General features: G+C 39.6%; 1 protein-coding gene across 2 annotated transcripts in view; it reads left to right on the top strand.

The window, feature by feature from the left end:
- lsr (lipolysis stimulated lipoprotein receptor) overlaps nt 1-19584 on the top strand; it is a 79364-nt gene that overhangs the window by 26704 nt on the left and 33076 nt on the right. For both annotated transcript variants that reach the window (XM_076281229.1, XM_076281230.1), the window contains one exon: nt 2699-2746. In XM_076281229.1, the coding sequence (XP_076137344.1) occupies nt 2699-2746 (48 nt within the window). The remainder of the gene's footprint in view (nt 1-2698; nt 2747-19584) is intronic.

The following is a 19584-nucleotide window of genomic DNA, read 5'->3' as shown; positions in this document are numbered from 1 at the left end:
TGGAAAGCTCTGTTTGTCCTGTATCACGCTATGTGACCCATATATGGACACTTCCTTTGTATCAGCAACCAATCACGAAAGTTCAAAGGCGAGTCTAGGCTGAGAACGGAATCTCATTGGCTGTGTTTCAAGGCTGTTTTCTCAAAATGAGTTTCCTCTCCCACTCTGAGCACAAAATCTCCACTTCAGAAGCACTTACTTACACCAAACTTTCTAGTCTTATGCTTAACTATATTTAGAAGATTTTCACGGAGGGGTTTGTTTATATGTTATTCCAAGCCTGATTTATGACATTTTATGCCTAAAAACAAATTTTTTTAAGGCCATTGACAGCGTATTCTGATTAACAGGATAACAAAAGTAGATATCCATAAATCCCTCTAATTTTTCCCCCATCTATGTGAACACAATGAAAACCTAATTTTGAACCTGGCTGTATCCAATGCTGAGATTTCGTATTTTAAAATGTATGCAAATTAGCGCATATTTAATTAAATAATGCATAATTTGCATATGTAAACATTAAATTACAGAAAACTTGTAATACATATTTTTCTCATATTAATGTAAGTAATCAACTAAGTTTAATAGTGATATCTGTTAGTTAAAAATGTAACCCTATTCACCTGTAGTGTCTTGCCTTAAAGATCTGTACAGGGAGCAATTATTTATTACCCTGGATATCCAGAGTTCTCGCAAGAGCACAATGGAATTGTCTCTGTGAGACACTCTGGCAATGAGCAATGATGCACGTTACTTTTTTTCCCTTGCACCCTGTGGAACCAATCAAATCATATCTGATATAGTTGGGCCAGAGGCGAGCTAAACTGATGACGACAGCGCTGCAACGTTGGAAACATTGATCGTAGTGTTATCCAATTGCGTCAAAGTCCAGAATCATTCAGAGTAAACATTGGTCTAGTGTTATCCAATTGCATGCAGTGAGATTTTCAAATGCATGCTTCGTGCCGCCCCTCGAGTTGGGCCATTACATTGTTCGTGGCCAGACCCTTAATCTTTCTAGATTATCAGGGTCTGGATTTTCCGGGCTAATTATTTATGTCATTTGAGGACCGTTAAGAACAATTCCACTTAACAGATAGAGGGGATTTTTGGAAGTACCATAGTGATGGCATCCTCCGTGCTCCTGTTCTGGGGGCCGTTTCTAGAAAAGTTAGCAACGACGTTGCTCAACCACCATGGTACGACGCAACTTGTGACCAAACAACGACATTGTTACACCTGTTTCCAGAAAGCATCGTACCTGTGTCGCAATTCGCTACCCCCGACGTTCGAACACCGTAGTTCCAACAACGTTGTTGATGATGCAGCGATACATATCATTGGTGGAAACAGTGGAAACGTGTAATACCCCACCCCCTAGAAATGTTCTGTCACGGCCTATGTCGATATTTTTCTAATCTAAACCGAGTGATTAATGCTGGCATTGTCATTGCCATCAGCCAAAACCTAAACCTATTGCAATCATATAAAACCGTTAATTTAAGCAGCCCAATATGAGTCATTATTTGTGTTAAATATCTATGTTGGAAAAAATATATAGCCTGGACAAATGTCTGGGTATCCCATAGTTTATCAACTGTCTCGTGGCTTAACGGCAGCGCGTCGGTGCATTGCGCGCTCGCATCCTATCTCTTCTTTTCATCTCTGAGTAAGAGTAGGCCTACGAGACACAACAATAGGTTTTGATCATACATATTTATGTATATAGTTACTCTACATCGAGAGACCATAGGTACAATACATCAGTCAAAAACAATTGAATCTACGTGTCACACTAGTTCACCTTCAGGTAGCGAGAAGCAAGAGGACAATCTCACATCAGAAAATCGAACCTACAACGTTGGGATAACAAGTCATCTGCTTTAGCCACTACACCATTTGTCACTGCTGATGCAGGGTCTGTGAAGATTATAATACTAAAAGCAAGGCAATACTTTAATTAACATAAATAGCAAGAATGAGCCAAGTAGGGGAGTCAGTGTCTTAATCAAAAGGATCAATCAATCATTGAGTCACAAGATAAACATCCACTTCGCAAATTTTGGTTAGGCGGTTGTGATTTTTGGTTAGGCGCTCCGGACACCAACAGGAACTACCAAGGAACGACACAAGTGCGACTGCCTAGGGGCAGTAGTTCAAACGACCAAACTTTGCGTCCTTGTTTGCGATTGAGAGTTCGAACTACCCTTTCTAGAAACACCAAATCCAAGAACGATGGAGCGAACTACCAAGTTTGCGACGCAAGTTAGCAAACGATGCTTTCTAGAAACGACCCCCTGATGGGCAAATTGGAAGGGGTCCAGTGAGGGTGGTAAGCAGGTCTTGAGGTTGGCCAAGACCAGCCTCTCGAAGCACGTCATGATGATGGGGGTGAGTGCAAGTGGAGTGTTTTGGCACCGGGGGCTTGTTGCAGTGGAGTGTTTTAGCACCAGCACAATGGAGTTTGTTTTAAAGCACATTGGGACAGCTGTCTGGGCTAGTGACAGATAAAAAATTTAACTCTAAATTGTCACATAATTTCAACTCATTTTGTAGACATGAGCTAACTGATTTTAATTTACTGATTTTGATTGCATAGCATTGTAATAAATAATGCCCTGTATTTTCTCCCTCTCATTACCATTATTGTGGTCTAGGTAACTGACTGTATTATTATTATTTCTTCTCTCTTCAGTTGGGCAGGATTCTCAAGTACCTCTGCTGCAGGATGGTGGTGGACAAAGTAAGTAACCTACATTACCATCCAGAATTACTTATTTATTTATATTATATAATTACTTTTGGTAAAGTTGACTAAAACGGGTATAAAACATATTCTTGACTGTTGTAGAAAGAAATGGCTGATATTTAATGCAATATCTATATTGCCCATTATCAGCAACCATTCATCCAATGTTCCAAAGGCACATTCTGTTTACTAATCTGATATAATTTTAAAAGGCTAACTGAGAAAGCATTGGAGAACCCTTTTGCAATTATGTAAGCACATAATGTAATCTGAAAAAACTGCTGCCCTGAAAAAAAACAATGCAACTGATCTCAGCTGGTATTGTCTATAATGGAGTGGAATGGAAATTTCTAAGTGACCCCAAACGTTTGACCGGTTGTCAAACAGGTAGTCAAACAGCATTTCTTCAGAAATTAATGTTTGAAAACACACAGTAATGGTCTGTAAATTATAGGCCTTAGGGCACCAAAATGGCCAGCAGAAGCACTGGATCAATAGCCTGGCGGGCCATCCTATATCATTTTATTATACGGCTCTTCACAATGATAGTAGAACGCTCCATTGACTTGAATGGGATTTCCCAAAGTTCTAGCGGTAAGATATATTCATGTAATTACCGCTGCAAACATATAATTACCGCTGTCAATGGCAACGGGTTTTGTGCTTACGATACGTCTTTCATATCACTACGCAAGGACTGGAACTTCATTCAAACGTGAAAGCAGACGGTTGATCAGCTGTGTTCTAAAGAATGTTTGATTCAAGTTCAGCAGCGTGTGTTGTTGCGAACTATATGTTTCTCAGCAAATGCCACGATGAACGGTAACAAATAGGCTAGGTTATGTAGGCTAAAGTGATATCGTGGGGAGTTTATTATTTCGTTTTGGCAAGTAGCCTTATAATAAGCGGGATAATGTATAGAACGCCGGTCATTACTGTGAAAATAAGTCCCTTCAGGGCGGAACAAGACGGTTCGCCCGGTTCGCCCTGTCGGGACTTATTTTCCCAGTAATGACCGGCGTTCTATACATTATCCCTTACGAAATGTATAGTCTGGAATCGAACCATTCACCTCGCTTAATCCAAGGGGCGGGCAGAGAATTGTCTTTCAAACTGCCTAGGCATGCAATAGGCCAGCGCTACGACCATATCCGTATCCGGTCGGCAAAACGGCAAATACATCCTTCTTCGAAAGAAAGCTTGTTTTGATTGAACCCAATATGGCGGCCGAATCAATTACGATGACATCACAAGTTAGCCTTTGGACCTCCAACAGTATTACCAGACACCACTAGTGCATTTTAATTCTAAGCACAACTGCAGCTACAGGCCAAAAGGCATGTTTCTTAATTACAGCGCCCCCTAGAGGTCAAAGGTCACCAGATTTCTTGAGCGTCCCCCTGATTGGGTCCTGAGTCCATGTACTTAGTTTGGTTATGATAGATCAATGGGTTGCTGAGATATGAGCTCACTTCCTGTTTGGCGGCTTCGCCACAAATTTCGATTGGCTGTTACGCGCGAACGGTTTTAGTTCCGGAGACAAAAAGCAATGCATTAATGAGGCATGGTGTGTAGATGATATCTTTGAAGTTTGGTGTCGATCGGACAAAATTTGTGACCTCTGATACATTTAAAGTGATTTTGATGAAATCCAAAATGGCGGAAAATCCATCATGGCGGAAAATGACGTCATAGGGTGCGTTGAACTCGGCATGGTCCAAGGATTCCAGCAATACCTCATTTTTGAAAATCGGACTGACGGGTCAAAAGTTACGTGCGTGAACGCATGTCCAACTTTGGCCTGTTGGTGGCGCTAGAGTGCTTGAGGTGCCATCATGAAACTTGGTGATATTAATCATGGGACAGTCCCTAATCAGTGTGCCAAATTTCACAACTTTTTACCAGACGGTTCTATGGGCTGCCATAGACTTCAATGGCAGAGGAAAGATGTTGAATAATAATAAGAAATCATAGAAACACAATGGGTGCCTTCGCAGCTTCGCTGCTTGGCCCCCAATCATAGAAACACAATGGGTGCCTTCGCAGCTTCGCTGCTTGGCCCCCAAATATAGCTGCAAGCAGCAATGTGGGGGCCAAGCAGTTGAGCAGGAGTTCATGGCAACCCAATGTTGTTACATTATACACACACCCAATTAACCCCCCATCCCACACACAGAAATATACACAGATAAACCTCCTCTCGCACACACTCCAATAGTCCCACACACATACGCATGCCTCAAACATCACAAAATGTATTAGGTTGTAGTCACAAGTCCACATACCAAGTTTGGTGTCAATACGAGAAAGTGTTGATAATTATAGTGACTAGTGGTCAAATGTCACTAAATATATTGAGCGTCTTCAGGATGTGTTCCCGAGTCCATGTACCAAGTTTGGTGTTGATACGAGAAAGTTTTGCTAATTATAGCGCCCCTAGTGGTCAAAGGTCATTAAATGTATTGTCCTTATTCAGGATGTGGTCCCGATTCCAGGTACCAAGTTTGGTGTCGAAACGAGAAAGTGTTGCAAATTATAGCACCCCTAGTGGTCAAAGGTCGCTAAAATTATTGTATGTCCTCAGGATGTGGTCCCGAGTCAATGAGCCAAGTTTGGTTTCGATACGTGAAAGCATTGCAGAAATATGAGCCCACTTCCTGTGATTATAGCGCCACATAGTGGTCAAAATTTACCACATTTCTTGAGTGTCCTCCTGATTGAGTCCTGAACCTATATACCTAGTTTGGTTTTGATATGTGAAAGCATTGCTGAGATATCACTTCACTTCCTGTTTGAAACTTGATTGGTTGTCACGGGCAACCGGTTTTGAATATGTCTCCAAAAAGCAATGCGTTTATGAGTCATGGTCTGACGATCATCTGCGTCAAGTTTCGTGAAAATCAGAGAAACTTTGTGACCTTTGATGCCTTTTAAGTGTTTTTGATGACATCCAATATGGCGGTTGGATCATTTATGTTGACGTCACATGTTGGCATGTGGCGGACTAAGGACCTCTCAAGGTATTAACAGATATCACTAATATGCTTTAATTCCAAACACATGACCCGTTACAGGCTAAAACGTAATTTTGGTAATTATAGCGCCACCTATAGGTCAAAAGTCACCAAATTTATTGAGCCTCCTCCTAATCTTGAAAATCGGACAAACTTTGCCAACTTTGATGCCTTTTAGGTGTTTTTGATTAAATCCAATATGGCAGCCTGATCAATTACGTTTACCCCATAAATTGACATCTGCGTTGAGTTCGGTCTCATCCAAGGATTCCAAATATACCTTAATGTTCAAAATGTGGTGTACCATTCAAACGTTATGTGCATAGATGTAATAAAAAATTTGAAATGTTGGTGGCGCTAGAGCACTCAAAGTGCAGACTTGAAACTTTGATAAATTAAAGATATGACTGAACCGAATCAATGTGCCGAATATCCCAACTTTTTACTGTATGGTTTAATGGCAAATTAGCGTTTCGTTATAATAATAATAATAACTAGATGTACCGCGTAGCGGTACAAAATATGACCGCCGCTCAGTCCTGCACATCCATTCCGCGAAAATAAATCATATTAATGAATTTGTCTCCATCTTCTACTCCATCCCCCACTCTTGAAACTTTTGTGTATGCTTGTTTGGAATGTGTGTTTGCACACATTCCGCACACAAAGTAGCCTACTGGCGCTGCAAAGGTGAATAGATTTGTTTCTGGGCCAAAAAATCTGTACAATTGTTATAAAACCTTTAAAATCTCTAAACAATCACAAGTAGGGCAGTTCATCACAGTCCATCCATTGCAACTGGACTGATGAAAGGTACACCTGTAGGCTACATTGTATTTGGGAAAAGCAGAAGGTAGCAGCATAATGTATTTATTTATTTATTGTTAAACAAAAAAATCCCTGTCAGTTCCATGCAGTTTTCAACAGCTATCAAGAAGAGAGGTCATGTCATGGATTTTTGTGAATGTTTCTTCTTCTACATATGCATACGTTTAGTCATCTAGTTCAAATGATATTCAGCTTTATTGTCAATGCACAAATTAAATACCAGTAGTCTAAAACAAAATGCCGTTTTACCCAGTGGTGCAAATAACTGACATGTCCAAAAGGGCCTTCGTGAAATGCGTTGCGAGACTGTTCATACACATTTTAACGGGCAAAGTTGAAGAGCTACTCTCCGTTATTGTTTGTGCAAATAATATGCTGATTCATGTTCCCTTGCATTTTGCAACCATGAGGTCCATGGTTAAGCTCAATCTTTTGACGCAATCTTTTGATTTTCACCCAGCCTAGTCCATGGTAGGCGCCCGATAGAAATATTGTTTAATTTTGCGATTGAGATATCCACGCACTGGCGCCCCCCCTGCGACGTGTTCGCCCCCCGGTTTTAGAGCTATTCTAAATGCAAAAATGCATAGAGGGAGTTATGACAAAACCGTGACTGTTAACAAACTATAAGCTATATAAGGTAGGCCCTATGCTAGGCCTATTACACAACACAAATTGTCACTAGGCTATGCTGGCGACCCAAATAAAATCTCCGTTGGAACCAATGGCTTACACCTTACAGTATCAAGCTGCCACCTCTTGGCGAAAAGTTAATAGTTTTGCATATCAGTAGTAATACATTTCACGTAGCTGTGAATCACGGAAAGGGCGAATGAAGTGGACACTTCTAAATGGAACCCAACCCACGTACAGTAGCTCAAGGTCTGTGGCTAAAGCAGCCATAATGAAAGCGTTATCATTGTTTGGATACTTCACACACACGTGTTTTTTAATCGCATAGACTACAACTACCAAGCTGGAATCAAAGCACATCGACTCCCCTCTCACACCCTAAACACGCACTTCTAACAAACAAAAAGCGCCTCAGTCTCACGGAATAGCCATAGGCAAAACTGTATCTGACCGGTGTAACGTTGGTACTAAATCATCCATCGCAAAGAATGATTTTTGTAGCACGTGCAACAAATATGTGTAGGTACAGCCCTGCCCTGAATACATCTCAACGTGCGCTCTAAAACATCTGGTTTAAATGGAGATGTAGATCATCACGGGATCATGGACAGGTTATCTTTCAGGTAGCAGCTAGCCTATATATTTTCCATTAAAAAACCATCACGTAGCGAACGTGTTGTGGCTAACTCACTTAGCTCCTGTTAGTAGCCTAGGTTATGGTCATAAGCAAATGAGATGACAGTCGAAAGATACAATTAGTGCTGTTATCGATTTGCTTGGTAGCCTATAAACGCATTTATGGTTTTCTACAAATACATCAATAATCAAATTGGCCTCCATCACTCAACCATGCTAACGGTAACATTATTTTACCTACATTCTGCTATTGATAGGATTAACGTAGCCTGCCTACTGGACCTGCAGTAAAAAACAAGCATGTCCGATAAACATTATCAGATTTATTTCGGCTTCAAGAGGAAATGGGAATTACATGTCATGCAGAAATCATCCTACCCTTAGACGTTCTCTGCGGTAAACTACTGTAGCCTACAGTCTTGTCCTTGTAGGAAGCATAGTGTCTATCCAACCCACTTTAGATTAACTTCCAACAAAATTACGTCTCACTGCAACGATGCGCCATCTAGTGGACAAACGACTTCTTATCGCCAATACTGGAAATGCAGCCATGATGATGATGATGAATATTTATTTTGGCTTTCTTTTAATCCTACTGAATTTGTAATTATGTATCGGCCGTTCTAATGCCGATAGTATGTGGGTGCCTGTGTGTGTGTGTGCATGTGTATATGTGTGCACCACCATCTACAGGCCAATGAGTGTAGAGTCACTAAATGTACACATAACTTAATTTTTTAGACCCCCCCATGGATGAAATTCTACGAAACTTGGCATACCCCCAGAGAATGTCAGGTTAATCATACACATAAAATTTGGTGCAGTTCTGAACGTCTTTACTGAAGAGAGGGGCGATTAAAGCAGAATGATATTGCATTTTCATTTTTTACCGGGGGGGTGCAAATCACAAATGAGTGATTATGGGCTAAGTTGATGTGGGCCCTTGAGACCAACATACCATAAAAATTTCTTCATCCTCGGTGCCACGGTTCAGGTAGTTATTGAGGAAAAACTGCATTTTTTGGGTTTCGGGGGGCCCAGCGCGGAGGGGGAGTGGCCCCCGGGGACCAAACGAAATTTTTCCGTAAAAGTCTAGTGGGGCTACATACCCACCAAATTTCATGTGCCCCGGTGTTTCGGTGCCCCGGGTATCGTTGACCAAAATTTCAGGAAGTAGATGACGGGAAAAAAAAAAAAAAAAAAAAAAAAACTTTGACAATCCCTATATGACCGCTTCGCTAGCTTCGCTAGCGGCGGTCATAATAAGAATATGTAGAATCACTATGGGTTGCCTCGCAGCTTCGCTGCTTGGCCCCCAATAAGAAAACTAACAAACACAATGGGTGCCTTCGCAGCTTCGCTGCTTGGCCCCCAATAATAATAAGAAAAAATAGAAACACAATGGGTGCCTTCGCAGCTTCGCTGCTTGGCCCCCAATAATAAGAATACGTAGAATCACTATGGGTTGCCTCGCAGCTTCGCTGCTTGGCCCCCAATAAGAAAACTAACAAACACAATGGGTGCCTTCGCAGCTTCGCTGCTTGGCCCCCAAATATAACCGCAAGCGGTGATTTACGGGGTCCGAGCAAAACGAACATGAGGTAGCATAGCTTTTTAGTTTTACATATGCTTTGATTGTTTGGGCACAATTGTTCAAAAGAAATGTGATCGGATTTCGGTTATCGGATTTCAGTTACCGGATTTCGGCTATCGGATTGGATCAAATCTTGAAAATGGGTTGTTCAAAAGGAAACAAGGATCCTGAAATTGGATTAGATCACATAATCTATTCTTGGTTTTGATCTGGATAAAACCTTTGTGTTGTTTAAAACTTTTGAGTTAGATTGGAATAAATTTGATCCATAAAATTAGGATTACCCTGTGCTGTAACGTTATAGTGTGCTAACCTCCACAACCCAACAGTATTCTAACAATACTTGATTCTACAGGACTATTTATTTGTTGTGGATAAGATGAAGGGTTTGATAATGGAAGGCAGTGTTTCCCACAGAATTGAATTGCATTTGTGGTGGTGGGTTCTGTGTTGGAGTCAATAAGATAAACAGCCTATAATTTTACAGTTATACTTGCCTTGCACTACAAGTCCATATTGACAAGTAGCTGTAATGCTGTAATGTTATAGTGTGCTAACCTCCACAACATTCTATTCTAGTATGCTAACCTCCACAACCCAACAGTATTTGAACACTAATGCTTCAGGTGGGATTTGAACTCTCAACCTAAGGATGACCAGTACAAGCAGTGTTGGGAAAGTTCACTTTCTACGTGAACTAGTTCAAAGTTCAGTTCACAAATTTTAAAATGAACTAGTTCAGTTCATAGTTCATAATTCAAAATTTTGAACTAAGTTCACACTTTCCAAAAATGAACTAGTTTATAGTTCTTTTTTTTTTTCATATGTTGCTGCGAGCTATTATTTTTCAAAATTATTGCCACAGCCCATATAGAATGCAGTTAATTTGGGTTGAGGATCTGTCTTGACAGTCTTTTGATTTTGTATTGGCTTGCACATACCTTGAAAGGCTAGCCAGGAGCTTCAGTTCAATGTGCCGTTTCAGGTTTGCTGTGGATGTGACTGAAGTGCGGGCAAAGTTTGCACAGAAATGTAAGATTTTTCCCATCCTCACCGACCTTGTCATAAAACTTGTTTAAATGATCATACGACGCCTCCTTGCTGCTTTGTCGTCTACATCAGCCTTTCTCAAACTTCTTTGACCTGAGGCCCAGTCAAGGCATACTTTGGGGTCATAGGGCCCACCTACATGAACCCACCCCCTCCTCCCACCCCCCATCAAATTATAATGATATCACAATTATTATTATTTTTATACTATATTGCTATACATGCACTTCAAAACAGTCAATGTTTAAAGTGCTAAGATTGTTCACAAAAGTTTGTGAAAACATGCACATCAGAGTACTGCTTTACTACTGTAAAATATAATTAGGCCTGCAATGTTTTTGCATTGTTGGATGATGCTTGCATGAGAAATACTTCTCAAAACAAAAGCAATTATATGGGTGCCGTTGTTTTGGGATCTTTCCCTCATGCAAGCATCATACACTGATAGAATATTTATATGCTATTTAAATACATTTCATTTGAATGCCTGATTGTAAGGATTCAGGAAACACAACCAGCTTTTGTGAATGGTAAATGGCGGATCAGATCATGCGTAAATCACTGATCTGGAGATCTTTAGCTATCTTTAACTAAGACTAATTAATAGCTTTTGGCTGACTTTAATACTTAATGCTAGACAGTGTTTTATATAGTCTGTGCTCTGTTTTTATGGAAGTTGCGTAAATCCACGTCGTTCTATTAAATGTCGTTTCATAATTAAATAGCCTTCCAATAGGTTGAGCTTAGCTTTGCTACCAACGTGCACACGCATGCATTGAATAAACGCTCATACCACGACTTAATTCTATGCCTCTATGTTTGATGACACCAAATTAACAAGTATTTCCTACTAATTGCAGAAACGTTTGTTTTCTTTTTCTGTCCGCGGTTCCTTGATCAATTGCGCAGCAAATTATCAGACGATGCCCCGGGAATAATTTCACTCTGCAGACCAGCATTGTCCACGTTGCAGACCGCGGCCCATATTTTGAGAAATGGTGACCTGCATGCTGCCATATTAAAGGGACACCAGGCAACGTTTTCGTGTTAATTAATCATCTTCGTAAGTCGGTATATGGTTAAATGACTCATTACGGGGCGAATGAAGGCTCTCTCGCCCGCCCCTACTGCCTGTAGGAAGAATATCCCACTTGCAAGTTCAGTGTATCCTACCCGCCGACCGAAGCAGGATCAGTTTACAGCACAGAGGCAGGCTAACAAAACGCTAGAGATTGTTGCAAACATGTGTATAATGGCAGAGCCGGCGAAGAAGCAGCGAAAACCCTTGACGGAAGACGCAAAGAAAAGGAAAAGAGCTTCAGACTGAGCGAGGGGGAGTTTCGTAGAGAAAAAGCATCAGGCTTGCCTGGTGTCCCTTTAAGGCCTTTTTACGGTGTGTTTTAGCCGGGTTTTCATGTGGAAGGCTGTGTAGAAATCTGGCACCCTATTGAACGAAGTTAAACTGAAAGAGCGTGCCGTTCACAGACACCAGAATGAACGAGTTCACAGTAACGTTCATCAGGCAGTAATGCAGGACGTTCAGTTCAAGTTCGGTCAAAATATGAACGAGTTCATGAACTTTCGTTCAATGAACGCGTTCAGGCACAACACTGAGTACAAGGCATTATCCCACTAAGCCACTGTCAATCCTACATCTTTGCCAGTCACATGGTGAAAATGTGTATTGGTAAACACACAAGAAAAACTCCAAGTATACATTTGACAATAAAATGAAGGGCTTTCCTGAAAGAGAACACCTGAAAACGTTTGGAAATTCTGGGGCAATTAGACATTTGTAGAGAAGAAGAGTAATGGATGAAATATAAATACGATAGACTTAATGATGAAGGAAAAATAGTAAACAAAGAAGTTCCCCTATATGCCATAGAGTGTGTCGGCATTGTGACTCTTGGCAACTAATGAGTGTGAATGTTGATTGCCTGATGTCATTCAGGTGCTGTTCAATGGTGTGAATCTTCAATAACCAATCTTGAGCCCAAAGCTCTAGCAGGATTCGAACTCTCAATCTAACAAACACCAGCACAAGGCATTATCCCACTGAGCCACTGACAATCATACGCATTGAACAGTCACATTCACATGGTGAAAATGTGTGTTGGTAAACACACAAGAAAAACTCCAAGTATACATTTGACAATAAAATGAAGGGCTTTCCTGAAAGAGTACACCTGAAAACTTTTGGATATTCTGGGGCAATTAGACATTTATAGAGAAGAACAGTAATGGATGAAATATAAATATGATAGACTTAATGATGAAGGAAATATAGTAAACAAAGAAGTTCCCCTATATGTCATAGAGTGTGTCGGCATTCTGATTCTTGGCAACTAATGAGTGTGAATGTTAATTGCCTGATGTCATTCAGGTGCTGTTCAATGGTGTCAATCTTCAATAACCAATAGCATGTGCATCTTGAGCCTCAAGCTCTAGCAGGATTCGAACTCTCAACCTAACAAACACCAGCACTAGGCATTATCCCACTGAGCCACTGACAATGCTACATATTAGGCAGTCACATTCACATGGTGAAAATGTGTGTTGGCAAACACACATCAAGAAAATTCCTAGCATACATTTGACAATAGAATTAAGGGCTTTATAAAAAAAGAGTACAGATCTGAAAATGTGCACTGTTAATGGTATCCACCTAATGATGGTTGTATGGTTGTTATTCAAGAAAAAAAAAATACTCATATAGGAATATAGGTGATCTAGGAAAAAAGGCCTAAGTGGTCCAACTTTATTGGCCTATATCTCTGAAATGGAACAAAATATCAAAATTCTGAGCGATAACTTTTGTGAGGCTTGGTCTAAACATTGTCTGTGAGAATTTTGGTGAAGATTTGATTATTTTTGAAGAGTGTGAAACTTTTTATAATGTTTGGCTTTTCCATGAAATTGTGGAAAAAGTAAACATTTGTAGACCATAAGACCAGGGCCAAAAATATGCATCTGAGTTTAGAGATTAATATTCTGAAAGAATTTTGAGTCTAGGTGAATCTGGTAAGGAGAAATAAGCATAATTAACTTTTTTTTTCAATAGCGCCACCTTTGGGTGCAGTACCCCAAATGTTGGGTTATGGGTAGAGGGGGGTACTGGTAACCATACCTGAAAATTTCAAGAGTTTTGGAGTTACGGTTTAGGCTGCAGTATGACTTTTACAGAATTATGGCAAAAAAATGAACGGTACAGAAACAATAGGGTTCCTGCAGCTACGCTGCTCGGACCCCTAATAAGAAAACTAACAAACACAATGGGTGCCTTCGCAGCTTCGCTGCTTGGCCCCCAAAAAGATGATTAAACAAATTTGATGATGTTGCCCAATCATCACTAATAATATAACAAATATAAACTATAAAATAATGTGAACCAAAACAAAAATAATGGTAATAAAATCCTATATTACAGTGTTAACGCCCCTCACCGCCACATACATAGTGATGGCCTATTTTTATGATGTTGATAATAAGTGAAATATATCTTTCTTGCTTAACAGAACACAGTGGGAGGGATAAATTATTAATAAATGTATATTTACCAATGTAAACTTACATGTAAAATGATTTTTATTTACATTTTTGTCATTATAATGTACCAAGAGTAAATGTAAACGTTTTTTTTCTAAAATCTTTGAAAATGTACTCTGAATGTATAAAAATGTATTCCATACAACACTAAAATAAATTGCATAGACATATAAATCCTAAATTAAATGTAAAACCACACAAAAAAGCATTTTGTAATCGTCGCACCACATGATGTTTGGTCGCACCACATGACATTTTCAACTTGAGATCAAATTTACAGGCACAAAATTGACCACCTACTCATAACAAACTTGATTCCTCTAAAAGGTCACTATTTCATTTCTAATCAAAAAATAAATTTGAACAAATAAATTAATATTCATTGTATTGTTGAGGTCATACCACATGATGTCCAAATTTGGCAACTTCTTGCCAGCTGTTATTTAAGCTATGTTTTTCCAAATAGATAATACAAACAAGAGATAATTACAAACTTGTTTGCTGCCCCAATGGGTGCCTGGCAAACTAGTTTATGAATGCAACTTAAGATCTTTGAATTAATTTTAAAATAAAAGTCTCAAAATGGCAGTTTCTTGGTGGTTGCACCAGATGATATTTGATTAAGTTGACACAGTTTGATGATATTTGATTAAGTTGACAAAGTTTATATAATAGGATGGAAAGAAATGCTGTTTAATTTTCTACAGAGCTACAAAACACTTTTGAAAAAATGCTAGATAGGGCAGAAAGCACATTTGAATAGATTCAGTGTAATTTTAAAGAAGTTTCCCAAACAGCAGTCATGGTCGGACAGTCGCACCACATGATATTTTGATACTTCACATAAGAGAAAAATGAGTGCTCCCATATGGTGTGTCTTCAGGCATTCAAACCTTTTATAAACTTAAAAAATGTTGTTGGACAGAAAATCTAGACGTCACGTCATTGCAGTGGCGGACCGTCAGGGCCTTCAAAGCCTTCTCTGAAGGCCTAACTATTTTCAAACGAATGAAAAATAATAGTGTCTTTAATAACATTGTACTTTAGCATTTATTATTTGCTTCTGCTTCTCTCCTTCCCCGATCGTTCTTGACTACTGATATCCCACCGCTGTCCGATATGTGATTTGATTGGCAGATTGTGTGAACAAATAGTGAGGGGGTGCGATACATTTTTATCCAATCGCACGTCTTCTCTTGTTAAGTCCCGCATCAGGCCTTCACAAGGAATCACTGCGTTTTCGGTACCTAAGCAACCATTAGAAATCATATGTTTGGATTCGGCTTGATTGATGGCTACATCTGACTGATTAGCCAATCAAATCGACCTGTTATGGCGAGGTAGGCAGGTCTGACTGCAGCTAGGCCTGCAATGTTCCAAAAGAATACCCGGAACCGTTCATCACGAATTTTGACGCTGTCTGTTTTACGTGATGAACTTCGTGAGCAACTTCTGTCAGTCAGACAGACAAACATTCACTGGAAAAGTATGTCACACTGACATGACTATGGTTATAGTTATGAACAGTAAATTGACCGTTTTTGTTTAAAAAATATATATTGATACGCCTTCATTAAGCAAAATAATATAGGCTAATGTAACGTTACAGTGTCAGCTGGAATACATGTTAGCAAGATGCACATAAAGGCAGCTAGCTCTGCACGTAGCTGGTAACCTATGCAGGAATTGGTAAGTTTTGTTTCATGTTAATTTGATAACATAGACTTGTAGTACAGTAGTACTATAGATGCTTGTTATCTGGCCCTTTTATATATAAAAACTGTTTTTGTGCTGCTTGCAGACTGCAGTGTCTGCTTGGTTACTCTACTGTATGCTAGCTTGAGGAGTTGGTGGCTTTGGTGAAGATGTCTGGATCGGCATCTATGTGAAAACTGTCATTTGTCTTTGGTTCCCTGCCCTACTAGTTTAGTCTGACTTTTTATCTCTCTGAGTTTTGTGGAAATTATTGGTGAAATCAGACCAGACCAGACATTCTAAAATAACCAACAAGCAGTAGCAGCATTAGGGCAATACACATAGATATACGGCAATACATCTGGTGACTCTTATGTTTAATAGCATGGTGGTGTGCTGTGACATTTTTTTTAAAATAATTTTCTGTTGAGACATTTTCTCATAGTGTAGGCCTACCGCGAAATAGCGTACGCTTGGCAAACAATGTAGGATATCCTACTGTAGTTTCACGCGAGTAATCAGAGCAGCGTGGTACCTAGACTAGTTGCACTGTAACGTTAACGTTAGAGCTACAACTAAATAGGAGAGCCACAGTCTGAAGCAAGTTTGCTGATGTCAGATTAAACTACTAAATGGTTTGGACACATCATTGTAGACCGGTGGCAGTCATGAACATAAATTAGGCAACCGATAGCCTAAATATTTCAAAGTAGTCTGCACAAACCCATACTTGAGTACACTTGGTGTTCACTTTCAATATGACATGGACTAAATTGCACGTCTTTGCTGGCAGCAGCAGGCAGCAGTTTATAATGTAGCCTACTTGTGAATATGGGTGGTAAATAAATAGCCTAGCAGCTTACTTTGCTGCTGAGGGTGATCTGTTAACCAATAGCAATCGGAGCATTAATTGTTTGTGTAACGAAGATTCTAGTGCTACAGACAACGCGTAAGAGAGAGAAAACTATTCCCCCCACCATGAAATGCTGGGAAATTGCACACATTTTAATGCTGAAATGTAAAAAAAAAATCTCCGCCGTAACGCCCCCCTATTATTATTTTTGTCAAAAAATGGTCATCATTGAAGGCCTAACCACTGAACGCACAGTCCGCCACTGCCATTGACCCGTACACGTTTGGCAAGTTGCCTAGGCCAGTGTTTTTCAACCTTTTTTGTGCCACGGCACACTTTTGACACTTAAATTGTCCCACGGCACACTAACATCCTGTGTGAAGAAAAAATTAACATACCATAGCCTAAAATTTCAAATAATACACAGATATGGCCTTATTATGGCTTTTATGCAAGACGTGCTCAATAAAACAAGCGCCCTCTGTTTCATTTGTAGGTGACTATATCTAATTTAATTGTTGTTATGAACTGGATATGTGATGATTCTGTGAATACTGGATATGGGGCCCCCGTTGTACAATGCCTGCATACCACAAATAGTGCAATCATACAATCAATGAGAGCATGTGGTTATAAATTCTTTGATGCAACAGTTGCTTTTCTGGACCAGTGAGTGACATTTGGGTAATTTTCTGCGGCACACCTGATGATCTCTCACGGCACACTAGTGTGCCCCGGCACAGTGGTTGACAAACACTGGCCTAGGCTACTCCAGTTACAGGTGAAGAACAGTCAGTCTCAGCCAGTAGCACAACCAGATATGTACATCCAGCTTCAAAAGCAAGCAGCCCAGACCCTATAGTTGGATATTTATAGCTGTGAAGGTAATTCACACACAGTTATTTTTCTTTCGCCAAAATATATTTGGTAAGTTTTGTAGACATCCAAAATGGGGTGGGTGTTAAAATTAGTAGAAAAAAACTATTGCATAAAACAGTTTTAAGTTGCTGTATGTATCTTTTTGCCGTGGTATAGTCTTAATTTTTCCATTTAGATGTCTTAAAAAAGTCTTAAATGTCTTTAAATTTGCACTTAAAAATGTGCAGATACCCTGTTATTGTATTCTACCTTTTGAGAGAATTTATTTAAAAAGCTTTAAACTGTTTGCCATGTTGTAAGTCGCTTGGCTAAAAATGTGTTAGTGTAATGTAATATATGCCCAAATGCCTTGGGAACCTAATTAAGGTGCATGGTATTATGAACCCCAAGAAAAACCTGAACATTTTCAAAGGAAATCTGTCAATCTCTACCAAGACACTAAAAGTGGGTCATGATTGGAGCATTCATCAAGTCAATAAACCAAAACAAACGTCCAGATCAAAACAAATATGAACACAAAATCAAGCTCTGTCCATTGCCATCTCAGTCCCCTGATCTAAACTCCATAGAAAAACAGAAGGTTGAGTCAAAGAGGAGAATGCACAAGTGTGGACCTAGAAATCTGGACGATCTTGGGAGATTTTGTAAAGACGGAATAGTCTTAAATCTCTTGCATTGTATTCTCCAACTTTATCGGGGTTTCATAGGAGAATATTACAAGCTGTTTTATTGGCAAAGGAAGGCTTAAAAAGGTATTACAAGCAGGTGTGCCAATAATTGTGAGCGACGTGTTTTGTTAAAAATATTTACTTTTATAGACATTTTCCTTTTTCTCAAAATAAATTTGTTTCCCTTCACGGTTGGATATGTTCTCATTGTTTTCATTGTGAGATTACAATAAATCTTCAACAGATTATGTTTCATACCGGTTTTTAGTCAATTCTGGAGGGTACTGTATGTGTAGACCTACCCGCAAACTCCGTCCCGACTGACCGTGAGCGAGTATTTTTAGCAGCCGAACTGACAGTAAACCGAGCCACACACCTCACCCCGAAACATGTAGATATGTTCATTTTTCTGAGTAAGAACATATAGACTAATAGGGATGCTACGGTCGATCAAAATATTCACTCAAAATAGTTTGATCGGAGCACTTTCTAAAAGCCGATCAGAAGAGCCGATCAGATGATGCAAAATTGACACATGCTGGGCTCTACAGTGTGCCCATTTCACTCTCTAAAAATGATGGCGTGTGAGAGAAAAAAAAAAACGTAGGCGCACTGGTGCGAATGACTTATAACCACGTAGCCTAAATGTAGCCAACATCGAAAACATTAGAGGTGAACCATAGAATGAAGTTGCGAATGAAGGCAGCATAAAACCTAGACTACAACGTTACCAGTTTCATGTTACTTTACCTTAAGTTTCTCAGTTGCTAGTTATCAAATTCAAGGGCTGTAGTATGCCTTTTAGCCCAGTTAAGGGATTGGTTGGAACATGCAAAATATAACGTTATAACTAGGAAACGGACAAAAGTAGCCTCCTGTCATACTCCCTTTTTCTTCAAAGATAGAACGCTACTGACTGGGCTACTTCCATTCATACTTGTTTACACCAAATAGCCTAGGCCTACAAGCTAAAGTACAAAACGAAAGTAACATCATTGCCCCATCAATTCAGATAAATGTAAGAGTAGGCTAGTTTACTGCTGATTTTCTCACCATTTATTTGCCTTTCTTTTACATCAAGTAGGCTGCATCTTAATAACAACATTGCAAGATCTTATAGCCTCATAAAGGTAGTAAAGCTACTAAGTACAGGACTGTTCGCCCAAATTTTCGTCTTTGCTGCTAAATTTGCTTTCTTTCAATGCCCATTCAGTGATCGGTGATCAGCCCCAAAAATCCTGATTGGAGCATCCCTATAGACCAACTCACCTGTAACTTTAGGAAGTTGCTGGTTTAGGCAGTTGTTAAATGGAGATTGGAAATTGCAGTGACTATCCAATACAGTTTAAAAACTTGAATAAAAACATGGCATAAGGACATTTTATATTTTTCCTTCAGGTGTCTAGCCTATTTCAATGTAGCCTGTTATAGCC

This window comes from Alosa pseudoharengus, unplaced genomic scaffold, assembly GCF_046254945.1.
Source record: "Alosa pseudoharengus isolate Yale_2024_CS ecotype anadromous, Long Island Sound unplaced genomic scaffold, YU_APseudo_1.1 YU_APseudo_1.1_scf_12, whole genome shotgun sequence".
Lineage (NCBI taxonomy): Eukaryota > Metazoa > Chordata > Actinopteri > Clupeiformes > Clupeidae > Alosa > Alosa pseudoharengus.
The sequence above is the reverse complement of the archived record's forward strand: the minus strand, read 5'-3'. Positions and strand labels throughout refer to the sequence as shown.